Source organism: Bombus flavifrons, chromosome 10, assembly GCF_040668555.2.
Source record: "Bombus flavifrons isolate JBK064 chromosome 10, iyBomFlav1_principal, whole genome shotgun sequence".
Taxonomy (NCBI): Eukaryota; Metazoa; Arthropoda; class Insecta; order Hymenoptera; family Apidae; genus Bombus; species Bombus flavifrons.
The window spans coordinates 10626864-10641902 of NC_138451.1; the positions used below are offsets into that span (position 1 = coordinate 10626864).

Sequence of the window (15039 nt, forward strand, 5' to 3'; positions counted from 1 at the left end):
ACACGATCGCAAAGATAATTATGATTATTGGTCGAAAATATCACGTGTACGAATAAAACAATATGTACAGCAACGCGTGACGATAAGCAATAGAGACCAGTGAGTACCCTAGTCATCTTTCCAGCTTTGTCTCCATTAGTTTATCACTTCTTGCGCAATATCTCAATTGAAATAATTATCATTACTCCAATCACTTTAAATACGTATTACGATTACCGTCGATAGTAAGTGACAGTACGTGACGAAGTAAGCGACGTGCTGAAGAGGTTAAACTACTTTCAGAGAGGAACACGACCTAAACGAACGAGTTAATCCTGCTGACTAGTTTCCGAAAACATCGAAACCGATAGCCATCTAGTTCGGTTTAACCGCGAGATTGGCGCATCTCGGGTCAGTGAATTAGCTCAATTCCCTGGGAAACTTTACAATATGTCAGGCAAACGTGACACGGCTGTGCCGTTTCTCATGAACGAGGGTTCAAGGAATGTATAACGGGTACGAACTGCAAATGTCGGCATGAAAGTCCCGAAAAGCAAGGGGACATGAATTACGAGCAGTGTCTGTCGCCGGAAGAGATATAAATGTCGGAAACGGGCGGAGCTGTCCATCCCTTGCCGGCCCACTCCATAACCCTCGAGATCGCCATTTTCCAAATAACAATTTAGAAAAAGAATAATAAATCACCGAGGCGATCTACGGATCCTCATCAATCGCTCGACGCCCGATTGCCCTGGACATCTTGTTCAACGTCGACTTTACGGCCTGTCGTATTTTCGCGTCGATATCTTCCCTTTCGCGATTTTTATTGCCATCCCGGAGAGAAAAAAAGGAAACGAGGCGTCGCTACTGGGATTATCGCTGTCGGCCAGCAAAGTTCGCTCGAAGAAACTTGCGACACAGAACATGGCAATTTAACGGAAACGAAAAATAGAATAACGCTTTGCTCGATTTTCAGGTAGAAAAGGGATGATTTATTCCAACAGCCAGAAGGAAGTTTATCGTGTTGAACGTTGGTCAGTCACGGTATCTACGCTGTGATACAATATAAATATATATACATATTTCTAGCGGAATTCACGATTGTAAATCGCTCGCGCGTGTGTCCGGTTACGCTTATACATATACATATGTATATTGTATATAGTAACATTAGTATTTGAACACTTTGCCCTAGGAAACTCTTATGTCCATATCGTGTTATAGGAAACGTAGAATTACATTATCACTGTGATGTGGCATGAGTGTCGCGATTATATTGGTCTTTGAAATTAATTTGAAAATTAGTCAAAGTTGTACTGTATATTAGTCAAGGTATAAATGTCTATCGTAATGCAAATTCAACGATGTCTAGGAAACCACGACTTGAAATTATTTCACGTGAACTCAATAGAAATAGAAAATCGTGAAAAGTTTAAATCTCGAGGTTCTCTCGTTCAGAATTAGACGGTCCTAGCCTGGCTACTCGTAACTACTCCAACTACTACTGCTACTATAATTAACGTGTCACGAAATTCTTCGACATCGATGTATTTGTCCCTCTCCTTTTCCCACCGATTGAACCTCGACGAATGGAAGTCTGGCGCAAAAGTCACGGTCTAGATCGGAACATTTCGCGCAAAGATCATATTTCGGTCATGTTGCTTCGATTGGCTAATTAAAACACATGTTTGCCGCATTTTAATTACGTTTGCCCATTATTCACGATGAATTTTTCCCGTAACGCGTGTCGTAACGGGCGTCGGAATACGAGTAGAATTACCGAGGCCAGGACGTTTGACTTTAATTAAATTCCTTTATTGTACCGGTTTAAATATCGACTTGCATACTTTTTCGAAAACTCTTGGTCAAACGTTTCGTGCTTCGACGTTCTCGTGCTTGAATCATCGATCCGTCTGCCGTTAATTAACTAATTTCCCTGAGACCGACACGATAGAGAAATAAAGACAAGATATGTACATTGACGAGATAGAACTCGGAGAGCTCCTCGCGAGCTGATGTAGGCACGAAACGCGCTTTTAATCGAATTGCATTGTCCGGAAATAAGCACGAAGTCAACGACGACAACTTGGCTCGGTCGAGATTCCACGCGGCATTGTAATCACGAAAATGAACCGTCGAGAGGCGGCGAGAATTCGTGACGTTGCATTTTGTACGATTTAACACCTACAGGCCAGGTTTTTGATTGTCTCCCTCTCGCTTTCGGCTATAAATTCAATCACGTGAAATCTTGATTTCTATTCGTATGCGCGAAAGGGAAATGGACAGGAACATGTAACACCGTTAGCACACCATTTGAAATAGCTTTTTTTTATACATTCCCAGCTCGTGTTCATATTTGTAAATTTTTCTCCTTTTTTTCCGTGTTACTATCCCTTCAAAATGAAAGAACGATCACAACAAACCCTGAGATTCGATATTCGTTTACTAAACGATTTAATAAACCAATTATCGTCCATACGCCTTCCTCAAGTTCAGTAACGCGATCGATCGTGACCAACGTAAAAAGAAGCACACAAACGTCGAGCTTTACTGCTAGTTATACCGATAAAGTACGTTAGCAGAGGAAAGTATCGTGAAAAAACACAGAAACGATCCCGCGACCGATTGTAACCAGATCTGGGTGGAAGTTGACCTAGATACTTTTAGTTTCGTTAAACCGCCAGGGGATGAAAGACGGAACTATAAAACCCAGAGAAAAAGCTGAGAAGAAACAGGAAACCGATCCGGGCAGTCCTCCGGAGATTTCAAGGTTTGATAAGATAAACGAGGAAACTTTAGCGTTGACACGCTAGTTACCCCTCGAGATCAAACGAATGAAACATCATTGCGAAGATGAATTTCCAATTATTCTCTCTTCGGTAGACAACTGCCAGCTCGACTGTTCTCAAGAAACAGAATCTAAAAGCAACAGTGCAGCTCGTAAAGTGAGTATCAAAGAAACTACTAACAAGTCATGGGGATCTTCAAATTCTTATAAATCTTCCTCAAGATCTTCAAATTCACACAAATTTTTCTCAAGATTTATAAATTCACACAAATTTCCCTCAAAATCTTCAGGATCAAGATACTATAATTAGAGAACACGATATTACATGTGAAGATAACAGGATGAATACATAATATGTGCATCTTTGTTGATTTTGATTAAGATTTCGATGGTTGACATTTTTGAAGAGGATGGGAAAATATATGGTTACCTCTAAACCCAGGAAAGACAATTTTGATAACGTAGGATTGATTGAGAGTATAATGGATTATTAAACTCGCTTCGTAAATAGTAGAGAAAAAGAAAAGTCAATAGAAAACGTGACTTATCGTGTTTTTCATACAATGAACTCAAGCGAATAACAAATTGGAATTAAAGACAAGTATGAACGTTTTGAGTATTTATACGTCAGGTATAATTCAATCAAAAAGTTGATATTTTTATTATATTTTCAATTCTACGAGAGAAGAACGTTTCTCTTTTCGCTGTCAAATTCTTAGTCGCTGCTATAACTGGGATGATCAAATGTGTTAAATTTAGGCTGAAACAAGGAATTTTTTTTCATTTATTTATTTACAAGCAGGTTAAATAACTCACTTGTTGAATTATTCCAAAACTTTTGTTCTTCTATCAAAAGATTCCAATATGTGTATTTTTACATATTTTACATTATGCAATGACTAGTCGTAAGAACGTCCTAAAAATATTGGAATAATGAATATATTCCGATATTATTAATACAACAAATGTTCCAATAATCTGAAATACATTTGGTAAATCCGATATTTCTGCTGCGTCATGAATAAAATCTGTTTTATAGCAGCAAACACTCATAACGTTCGTTTTTCATTGTTCTTACTAAATGGCGCAATTACAAACAATTCATTATATTTGTGCTATGTTGTTCATTGCAACTAGCGCATGCAACATTTTTATATCGTCAAAAGGAAATATCGAGAGGCGATGAATTTATTACACAGCCATGAATTTAGCCAAGAGTTTAATACCCATGAACAATAGTGTATATAAGCGAGGCGTAAAAGCTAACTGAATTTGTGGAAAATTGAGCGATTAATTCACTTAAAGACACCCCTATTGGGACAAAACCAGCGATAAATTCAGCGCAATGTTTCATCCGCGAAATCTGCCTGCTAGTCGATACGGTATTTGCGGTGACAATTTTTCCACGGCCCACCGCTTCGGCTCGGGTATTGAGTTATTTGGTTTATGGGCACCAGAGCCATCGAAAATCGTTTCATTGTCATGTGCTGCTCTATCGAACCGCCTATTCGCGATTCATCCGGACTCTCTCCTCTCCGGATTCGACGCAAAGGCGCGACTACATTGAGCGTGAGCGTGAACCGGAAACCTTTCTCCGTTGATCCGTTGTGACCTTTAAAAAAGAAACGAAGGCTGGCTACATCCTCCGTGGAAATCTATCGATTCGACGACGATCGCGAGTTTCTCTTCGAGATTAAAACAGAACTCTGTCCTGAAGCATCGAGCGACAAAAGAATAATCTGTTTTAAGAAGAACGATTCTTCTCGAATATCAAAGAGAAACTTGGCAGTGATAAATACGTTCTGTAGATAACGTTTCGTTCTTACGAGAATTGGATGCATTCCAAGAGGAAAAGTGAAGAGGAAAACGATCGATGCGTAAAAGCTGAGAAAGGTGGAAGTTCGAGTTTCATAAAAATACCGGATAAAGTTGTTCTCAACGCTCTTTTCAGCAAACAACGAGAAGAAAATTCGATCTGCCCTTTTTCCAGCATAGGAAACCAACACTTTTCTAATTCCAACGTAAAGGAAAGGCCATCTACGATACGGAGCATATATAAAAACCGATGAAGAGATAGAGCGTATAACTGGCCGATAAAACAAACACAACGGATTACGGAAAGCAGGCAATGCGGGCTTGTATGCATCAATAGCGTTCGCGAGTTACACGAACGATGCAAGATAATTCGTCCTAATGCACGAGAAGCATTAACCGGCACATTTGTTGCGCCATTGTTCGATTTCATTTTTTACTCTCTTCTAGAGTCCATTTTCCCCTGTTTCCTCCAACTGAAACATCCAAGCGACGGAAACGCGCATCCGAAACCGATTGACCTACATCCTCCTTTCCTAAACCAGCTAATTTACAAGCTCTGTGTGGTATAAACAATATTCTCCATGATTTCTATCTAAGTCTCGTAGGTACTCTCAACCACTACAAACATACTTTACGGGCTAGCGTATTGTAAAGATCGGATTTAAAGGGAGAGGAAGTGGATATTTCCCAGGCTTTAGAGGGCAGAGAAAATACGGCACCTTTTCTAATTTAACACCGGATTAAGGCTAACTCGATCACGATCCAATTCTACCTCTCAATTGTACATACGCGCACCGAGCACACGGTGAACGTATCTCTCAGCAACGACATATATTTTTTGAGAATATAATTATTCTGATTACAGTACGTTTCCGGAGCGAATACCAGCGGCGAGGCGAGCCGCGTCAGCTACAGTAGCGTTAGTCAAAGCAGCGATGGTGGTGCTGGAACTATACTACCCAGCGGCGGGATGTGACGACACACGGGGGCCCGATCTGGGCCTCGACGAGAACGCGCCATCCGTTTCCGGGACACGTGATTGTAGGTTCGCTTATGGATAGATTTTTTCATCATTTTGTCTCGGAAGTACTCGTTTCAAAAGTAGAATCGAACCAAGAGACGAGGAAAACCAAGACGACCGTTCACCGGCCCCCGTGTGTGCTTCCGATAGAACAAACCGTGGATCTCGTCGTGGATAAGGATATAAGGATAAGCGACGTGTTTCCGTTCCTCCTTATCGTCGAGCTTCATCGGTGACGAAATGTGGACCACGAAGAAGCGTGACGCGCGACCCGCAACAATTTCCTGTATAGAAGAAGCAACAGTAATCTCGCGTTTTGTACCTCCGGCGAAAGATCTGGTGAAAATTGAATTGCGGGGAAGGACAGTACCGTATATCGAGTCAGATGGCTCGTTACCGTTTTTACGTTCGGATACCTTCGATACTTTGTAGCCTTTTAACGAACCTCCGTACACGGAATCGTAAATCGAGCAGCGGCGATACGCTATTGGTTACACGGCGAGCTTAGCGTATCTTTCCTCGATTCCTCGATTCCTCCATCTCAATGCACCAAGCAAATCGTATACCGTTTTCTTTCGATACAATTAAATCCGTTACCGTTCCCTGGAGACCGTGAGCCGAATTTCGAGAAAGAAAATACACGATAATACACTTTGTTCCTGTGTGCGTTGCGCGTTTAGAAGACTGACGATTGAACGTTTGGAAACGTTTAACGTAATATGGGATTGATATACTTTGAATTTCCAGGGACCGGCGATCTCTCGTGTCGGTGCATTGACAGGCGACTGTATGAACGAAAAGTATGCACAAAGTTAAAATAACGAGGAACGAATATTGCCGCTCGAAGCTGCCTGTCGATCAACAAAGGGAACACGTGAAAAAACAGAATACTTGCGAAAAATTAACAGCGTTCCCTCGGAAAAAATTGTATTTTCCTGTGAAAATTCAATATGCGCGTACCTACTGTACCGCTCTTGCAGTCACGTTGATCGCTAAATATACATACTCGAATGGATTCGGTGTGGTAACCACTGTCTAGATTGAACGAAAGTTAATTTAAAGTTTCCTCGACCGACACAAGACTGGCAAAATCGAAAAGTATTTTCCTCGAATTGACGAACAAGATTCTGCGAAACTAAACTGATACCAAGGCCAATGTAACTTAATCGATGAATAAAATAACAAAGTTATAGTCTGGTTAATGTTTTAAAACAGCACGATTTTAAATTCACAAACGTTGATCGCCAATTTCAAAAAGTAAAAATAAATCTGTTAAATAGTCTGATTCAGTTGGAGATTAATTGATCGAATTAAGCTCTGTATACATATTGTTAATTTAAATACTCCGAAGTCGTTTTCTCCATTCATAAAATCTATTCAACGTAATATATCGTATCGGACAATCTTTATTCGATAGATAGATACCTCTACTTTCACTGGCGGATATTTTTGCAGAGCGATTATTTATTTTACAAAGATTATCTTAACATAAGCATTTGTTGTTGTACATAAAACGATTATCGTGCAATTGTAAATATTAGAACATCAACTTATGTGAAACGTATATAATGTATGAGAAACTGTAACAATGCGTGTATCGGTAGGAATATATACAAACGTTTTCTCGGGTAAAAAATATATTCAATATTAATTCAATAATCCTATCTCACCAAAGAAAAAAAAAAAAACTACGAAGAAAATCAGATCGAACATTCGCTATTCATGAAAAATTATGTCATCTGCTTGTTTTAGCTGTGACATATTAACTCTTTGCATGTAAAACTAAAAATCTGAATATTGTACGATACAATAGAAGAAAGAAAAGATTAAAAAGGTGTTAATGTTAAAATAAACAAATGTTTTACCTCGGATTTCAAACCAACGAAAACTAGTCTAGTCTTGTACCATCCAATAGTGATTATGCTGTTTTCTTGTAAATCCATTAAGTTCCGTTTTCGAAGCAACATTTTATATTATACTTATTTTCATTTATAAACTTTCAAAATCACGGTATAAGAACATCTGCTAACATAATCCCTTTCATTTTAGAAAATTCGTCCGCACGAAGAAAATAGCGCGTAATTGGTTGGCGTCTTAACAAGTCTAGTCATTGTACATACTGTACTGTAAGTTCGTTGAAGCTCGAAAATTTAATAAAAGAAAAAAAAGATGGAACAAATAATCAGAAAAGAAAATCGTAAATCCCGCTCTAAAAGTGTTTTTCACAGCCTTGAATAGAGGGCGCTTTGTATATATTAGAAATTTGAGCGCCAAATTCAAACGCTATTCGTAACTTTCTACTTGTAAAACTCACGTCATTGATTCAAGCATATACATATTCTTGCTGTGTTAAAAATGCATGAAATAATAGCAAATTCTTAATTAATCCGTAATACTTTCGTTGGAAAACACTGTTTTCACAAAGTATTTCTATATGTACACGCAACTTTTGTTATTCAGAAACTGGATACTACGTTTAATAGTACACTATAAAAACTTGCATTTTAAAAACTATTACCAAATCATCATACATATACGCATGAACGAAGAGATTGAACGAATGTGAATGCGTATGCATTACGCATTATATTGTATAGACTAAGAATTCCCTGGCCTGTACACATAATATAGAGAATGTGATGAACCGTCGTCATATTTAATTTTTAAGAGATAGATAACGTGCATACTCGAAAAGTATCAGTTCATATACAAGAGTCACATTATCAAGACCACTTAAGTACCTTCGAAAAGAAATGTGTCTATCAATATGCTGTCCTTTATAATAAAATGGAAATGAGAAAGATATCATTCTTTTTTTACCTATCCTTTATCATGAATTAATAAAATAAATGATGAACAACAGGATACATGTACAATTCAACGTAGCTAGCAAATTTATTTATTTCACATATTCAATTTTATGTTATAGAAACATATTCTCTTTATATTTTATCACAACAATATGTCTGACACTTACTAAACTACAAAATTCATACGTTGTATGATGTATGAAAAAAAGAAAAAAATAATACAAAATACAATTCCTATTCTTTTAAAGATATTGGGAAGCTCTGGATGATATATAAACATTAGGAAAGATATTGCAAATACGATTAACACGTAATTATATTCTCGTTAAAATTTATAATTATTTTTATTATTTAAAATAAACATTTCGTCATGTTTTCATCATACCTATTAACCATGATTGCAATTACATTGCATTAAAATGTACTATTATGAATATAATTTATAAATCACTAAGATCATTAATGATCTTGTTCTTTTCTCTTTGGTGCGTATCTCAGTTGCTTTTGCTTAAAGTACAGCAGAATTTGTCGAAAAATGCATGACAAGAAAACAACTATTACAAGTTTTAAAGAATAAATTCACCATCTAATGTAACCTTTGTACTCTTCAATTATGCTGAATCTTTTAATAGTTTCATATCCTAGAATTATTGAAAAACTAAAACAAGCAGACTGTACAAGGCGCGCGGAAAGTCCCTTTGTGAACATTTGCAATCTTTCTTCCACCCATAAAACTTTGAATGTATTGAACATACTATCTAATCTTTGTACTTGTAACCTTGCCCGTACGATATCTAAAGGATTTGTAATAATTGTTGTGGTAAATCCTCCTAATGTACCAGCAATAGCTTGAATAAACAAGTGAGAGACCCACTCTGGGAACAATCTTATAAGCTCATCTATTGACAAAAATGAAAAAAGTTATTATCTAAATTCAATTTATTTTTCATGCTATCGTTTTAAAGCAATTACCCTGGTATGATGTATATAATCCCCACCAAAGAGCACTATTGGGAACATAAGCGCACAATGATGCAACATATCCTCTATAAAAACCTCTATAGCCATCTCTCTGATAAATTAACCTGATAATATCTGTCGAAATTTGAGTCCGGGTTTTTCCTGGCTGAAGAATTAAACCCAATGGATTTATACCCATCTGTAAATGACATGTGAAAGATAAAAAATAAAATAAATAAATATTAATATTTTTATCCTCACATTTACCTGATCTATATATCTTCCATGTTTATTATAATTGATCCCCAGAACCATTAAATGCTGACTGAGAACATCAAAAGGAACTACTATTGTCTGTCCTACCAAACTAGCAGCTCCACCAGCAATTAATGCTTTTACTCGTGAGTCTATATTACCTATAACATGATTCTGTCCAAGCATATGACGCATTCCTTCGTAAGTAGATACATAAAATACACCAGATACAATTTGTATAGAACTTATCCAAAATCCTCTATAAAGACCACCTATACCTTCCACCTTGTATATCTTTCTGCAAGCATCTAGCATTCCTGGAAGATGTTGATATTTAATACTTTATCGTTTTAATTAAATTGTATTTAAAAATTTACCATTGTACATGTTGTTATGTTTCTGAATTTGTAAGCGGGTTTTAATTACTGTTAAGGGATATAGACAGCAGCGCACAGAAAATGATGAGAGCATGCTCAATGGGAAAAATTTGGTCTTATCCATCATATCCCATTCGATGGTACGTATGAAATGTGGCGTTTCTACTGCAGACATCTTGTAATTTTATGACACTATTAAATCCACTATAATTATAACACTTATGCAGCGAGGATTGTGGGTGCCTCTGTTTAATTTGATGCTGCATATCTCATTGATATTGTTTGGGAATTAATACCCAAATCATTTACGAAACTGATAAGAGAAAAATGTTTATGTAAGTATATTTTTTCTACTTTATGCTTTTAAAATTATTTAGCACTACAAAAAAATAACCTTCCAAGAAACTTTGTCACACGAGGTAGTAATAGAACAAACGCACTTCAAATTTGTCAGAGCTGTTTCATATACTATCATATCCAATTATATATATTATTATATATCCAATTTGTCATACTATATAGAGAACAGAGATAATTCATTTAAATAAAGTCTCTAGTTAATTTTATAACGAACTACAACCACAATGCAACAATAACATTATGAATATATTTGAATAAATACTTCACTACCATAGTCACAACTCAAAAGTTATTGCCAACAAAAATAAATATAAAAATTATCAATCGACGAAGGTTTAGAAAATCATACACTGTTATAACTTACAGAGATGCAATACTTGATACAATAATGTAACTCTTCCAGTGGTCATAACATCATTAATAGCTATATTACAATAGAAATAACAATCTTCCACAGTATCATGAATTTATCCTAACCAAATTCATTCTTATATTATGCAATGCGTAGAACTATTTTAGTTCCAATCAGTAGCTTATAATCATTGGTTTAAGTAAAAAAACGCACGAGATAAAGAAGTGTTTAGGAAAATCTGATAGTCTGATCTAAATTTTCTTATGATTCATGATTCTACGCATGTGTAAAAATATTCGCATAGCAAGTAGCGGAATCCATGAGTGAACTTGTAAAACATTATCGTATCAAGACCAAAAGACACCGGGAGATGCCGCCCGTGGTATCTTTAAATTGCAACATTGACTAAAATACATATGTAGAGGTTTATTAAAGCAAAAGATAGATTCGACATTATGCAAATATATGTACTACATGCTATGTAGACTTCGCGTCTCACTTTCTGAGATACGTACCCGAATTTGCTATAACAAACATAAAAATTATATTCAACTCAATCATCGAACGCAATGGGACCAGTAACTAGAAAAGCTCTTCATTGATTAAACGTATAAGCTCAAGAGAGCACCTAATGAATTCTTTAGTAACTTATTAAAGAAAATTACAATAGCTATAATTGGAATTAAAATTAAATTTTACCATAAAATGACGAAGAATATACAGGCGATAATATCTTAAAATTGCAACACGAATGACGTGTACAATTTGATACATCAATAAACTTATACTTGTTCAAGAAACAAGTTGAAAGATCTTCAAGTTGTATAATTCAAATATTTTGTTATTACATCTTTCCTCACTTCTCTTTACATACTACGTGCATGGCATCATTGAATAAAATTTAAAAATTATACAAATTTTAATGTTACATAAAATTTGTATAATTATGTAAAATTAAAGATATCCATGAGTATTAAATAAATATGTTCGTCAACAGTATTTTCGAAATAATACTCTGGAATTAAGGTGTGCTGAAAGAGAAATGAAAACAATAGCCAGAAGGGCCATCGACTTGATACAAGCCCGAAGAACGAAAATCGTAGTGGACGAGTATTCTTTTCTTTTTCGCAACACTAATTTTCTACGTTCAAATATAAAATAGAAAATTGTTAATATAAATTACGGAGAGTGCTTTATACAATACTTGCAATGCCAATTAATTAATTATTGAAAATAAAAAATGCAAAAAAAGTTGGAAAACTCTCGAAAGCAAAAGTAGGATATTTTCGTTATAAAAGCTAATCTGTACACTCATATTTAAATACTCGCAACTCTAATAACGAAACCGAATCCAGTGCAGCCACATGGAAGACTACCATCCAAGAACAGGAACGCAATGCCCGCTGAAACTTAAATCTAGGCTCGAGTCTTTCTAATCGCAAAATAAAAAATAACGTATGAAAGTAAAATAAAAAGATAAATCGCGGATGCTATTCCCAGCGCACATGGACGACCAAAGATCATAGCGACCGTTGTTCGTTCGCATGTGTGTGCTCGAACAATAAACGTTCGTTTTGAAACACGTCCGCGATATTCGAAAAATCGAGAGGCGAGGCTCAAGACTAATATACTAGTAATTCAATGTATAACAATAAACATAGTCTCAATGAAATATTAATAGAAATAACCTCATCAATTCCTTCATCAAAACTTATCTTTGGAAACAAAAAAGCGTTCAATACTTGTTTTGATTCTGAAATCTGTCTGTCGAAATGTCTTCTTGCACATGAAATTTAATACATCCTTGGATAAATGAAGTTACTCTTAAATATCTTTATATTGCACATTTCTAATTTTACTAAAATTATACTCTGTATGAACACGAATAGCAAATTGATCCATACTATCGTAGAAGAGGAAATCGTGGAATAAAATTAAATATATAACAAGTATCGTCATTAACAATAATAATAATTTCTATCATGATTGTAATTTCTCATAATAAAAAGTCTGATGGTGTCAGACTTCTTCACTACAAAATACGTAAGTCATTCTGATATTCGTTACTTATTTCAATATACATACATTATTTATCCATTACATACGTACACTTGTATGCATATTTGATCTTTACATTGTATATGTGTATTCTAATTTTACAAGCAAATATGTATAATAAATGCAAATTATCATTTTCACTCATGTATACATAATCGAGTTATCAATATTAATATTACACTCGTTTCAATGATTAATGCATCATTACTAATATTAAAAAACGCGATATGCAAGAAGACCTATCCTGAGCTAATAAATAAGACACAGAAAAGAAAATGTTACTACTCGCGAGTATAATAAATACCCGCGGTCACTATGCTTGTTAAAAAATCTACGTAATACAACTAGTCACCTGTGTTCTTTCGGACCCGTTCGGACCTTTCATCCTACGACATGAGTGAGTGACCAGAGGAACAAAAATGCATGCAACTCCCGATTAGATGCGAAGAACGTTGTCGTCGATATTGTTGTAACCGCAATTCCTGTAACCTGTAACAAAGCAGAGACATTGTTTCTTATGTGGAAAGTTTTAAATAATAAAAGATTGATTTCTATTAAATAAAATCTTCATGGCAATATTCAATTCAAGAATGAAAAGTTTAGACTTGTCAAATTTTCAAATCATGTTTTCTAATTCATAATAGAGGAATAAAATTAAATGAAATACAATACAAGGTTACTTACATTTTTGGCTTTTAAAGCACCACAACATCCTTTCCAGGCAACAGAAAGAAGAGAAAGGAGTGGAAAACCTTTAACAAAATATGGATTATTATAATTTGTTTTGAAAAAAAACAATGCTTGTTGTTCAAATAATAAAATATAAAACTCTATGAAAGCTAGTAATTCTAATATAAAATTTAAAATGAGATCTTATTTTTTAATTAATAATAGTTAACGTAATATCAAAATTAAATAATAATTATTTAATAGTAAAATATGTAAAAATTCTTACATGCTTAATTTTGAAGCACTACTACATCCTTCCCGAAAAACTGAAAAAAGTGGAAGTTGAAAAACCTGAAACAAAACATGTGAAATATAATTTGTTCTTGAAAATAAAGTAATTTTTGCTTATAAAGTTTAGGATAGTGAAAAATAAGAATCTATTTAAAGTTGAAATTTTAATAGTAACAAGAATTTTATTTCAGTAGGATTAATAACAGTTTAAATAAAATACGAATATTAAAATAGGGTACAATATAAAAAGGTTACATTCTTGAGCTTCAGGAGAGGCTTTATCCTCTTGCGAGACCTGCGACTCTAGCACCGAAAGCGAATATTTAAAAAAAAATTTACAAAAAAAAAAGAAAAATAAAAGACTATCAACGCGTTCGTTTAAATAACAATCGGCGAACACACTGACTCTATTTTCGCACCTGAGCATTATCGTTAACTTTAATGAGAGCCATTATGCTCTAACAAATATTAAGAATTATACGTATAACGCATCAAACACTGATTCTACCGACCGCATTGCGCGCGATCACAAAAATTTTCTGGGAAAGAACTTTATTAAGGAATAACGGTGGTAGTTTAGGGCTATTTTACATATTTCTCTCCTTTCTTCTATCGAGTCTTCATGAATATATTGCTTTTCAAAAATGAAAAACTAATTATTATTCATTGACCACAGATAAAAACATATTATATTAAGATTATAACAAAAAATATATATTTAATATATTTCAAATATTTTTGAGCATTACAAAGTATTTCCTACTACACTGTTACATATTTATAAATATTTCACGACTGATTTATAAAAATTGCCCGCCAAACTGAATGTCCGACATTACTATTTGAAATACATATATACACTTATTCGACATGCTTCGTACGTGACTTTGTAATAACAAAACATGGCGTACTTTTCACGACATTAAACAAAGCTGCGCAATACGAAAAATATTCAATGCGCAGAACGCGTTCAAACCTATCTATGCTAACGTTCTTTCTAGAATGTATAGAAATTATTTAAAAAAGACAAAATGACAATCTTATCATAGAGAATCTAATAAAACGAATAAATTATATGGAAATAAAACAATAATAAAGATTAAATTACATCTCGAAAGTTTATTATATGATCTACCAACAAAGGGGGCAAACAGAAAGTAAGCAAAGGAAAAAGATAATTAAATACTAAATTGTAATGAGTTATTAAATAAAAACGTACGTTAATTATACGAAGTTAACAACAGTGTCGATTTAAGCGATGAAAATGTGAACAAAAATATTACGTAATAAGGATATTGACACTT

The 15039-nt window shown here is 34.7% G+C and overlaps 2 protein-coding genes and 1 long non-coding RNA gene across 10 annotated transcripts in view; 1 reads left to right on the top strand and 2 right to left on the bottom strand.

Moving 5' to 3' along the window:
- Dop1R2 (dopamine receptor 2) overlaps nucleotides 1-8406 on the top strand; it is an 84013-nt gene extending 75607 nt beyond the window's left edge. For 6 of the 7 annotated variants that reach the window (XM_069121211.1, XM_069121216.1, XM_069121212.1 and 3 more), the window contains one exon: nucleotides 5448-8406. In XM_069121211.1, coding sequence (XP_068977312.1) covers nucleotides 5448-5558 — 111 coding nt within the window. In that variant the 3' untranslated portion in view covers nucleotides 5559-8406. The remainder of the gene's footprint in view (nucleotides 1-5447) is intronic. The other variant, XR_011174156.1, reaches the window with a different exon arrangement.
- A 143-nt stretch (nucleotides 8407-8549) lies between these two features.
- On the bottom strand, nucleotides 8550-11181 carry LOC138183806 (solute carrier family 25 member 44). Of its 2 annotated transcripts, XM_069121217.1 has the most exons (6): nucleotides 10730-11181; nucleotides 10400-10519; nucleotides 10006-10318; nucleotides 9641-9945; nucleotides 9386-9572; nucleotides 8550-9312 (listed from the first exon to the last, which is right to left on the bottom strand). In XM_069121217.1, the coding sequence occupies exons 3-6, from the start codon at nucleotides 10178-10180 to the stop codon at nucleotides 8993-8995; spliced, it is 987 nt and encodes a 328-aa protein (XP_068977318.1). In that variant the 5' UTR covers nucleotides 10181-10318; nucleotides 10400-10519; nucleotides 10730-11181; the 3' UTR covers nucleotides 8550-8992. The 2 variants fall into 2 exon arrangements, with proteins under 2 accessions (XP_068977318.1, XP_068977320.1); XM_069121219.1 differs by lacking the exon at nucleotides 10400-10519.
- A 1732-nt stretch (nucleotides 11182-12913) lies between these two features.
- On the bottom strand, nucleotides 12914-14067 carry LOC138184579 (uncharacterized). Its single transcript, XR_011174354.1, has 4 exons — nucleotides 13991-14067; nucleotides 13731-13795; nucleotides 13460-13527; nucleotides 12914-13264 (listed from the first exon to the last, which is right to left on the bottom strand). It is a non-coding gene; the product is annotated as an uncharacterized LOC138184579 (long non-coding RNA).
- Between the last annotated feature and the right edge of the window lie 972 nt (nucleotides 14068-15039).

What these genes read in the sequence shown, in the direction of transcription:
- LOC138183806 (XM_069121219.1), bottom strand. Translation starts at nt 10,180, where the DNA reads ATGTCTGCAGTAGAAACGCCACATTTCATACGTACCATCGAATGGGAT. An exon ending in ATGGAAGATATATAGATCAG is followed by an intron (nt 9,573 to 9,640) that starts GTAAATGTGAGG and finishes TGTCATTTACAG; the next exon opens with ATGGGTATAAATCCATTGGG. An exon ending in ATTATATACATCATACCAGG is followed by an intron (nt 9,313 to 9,385) that starts GTAATTGCTTTA and finishes TTTTGTCAATAG; the next exon opens with ATGAGCTTATAAGATTGTTC.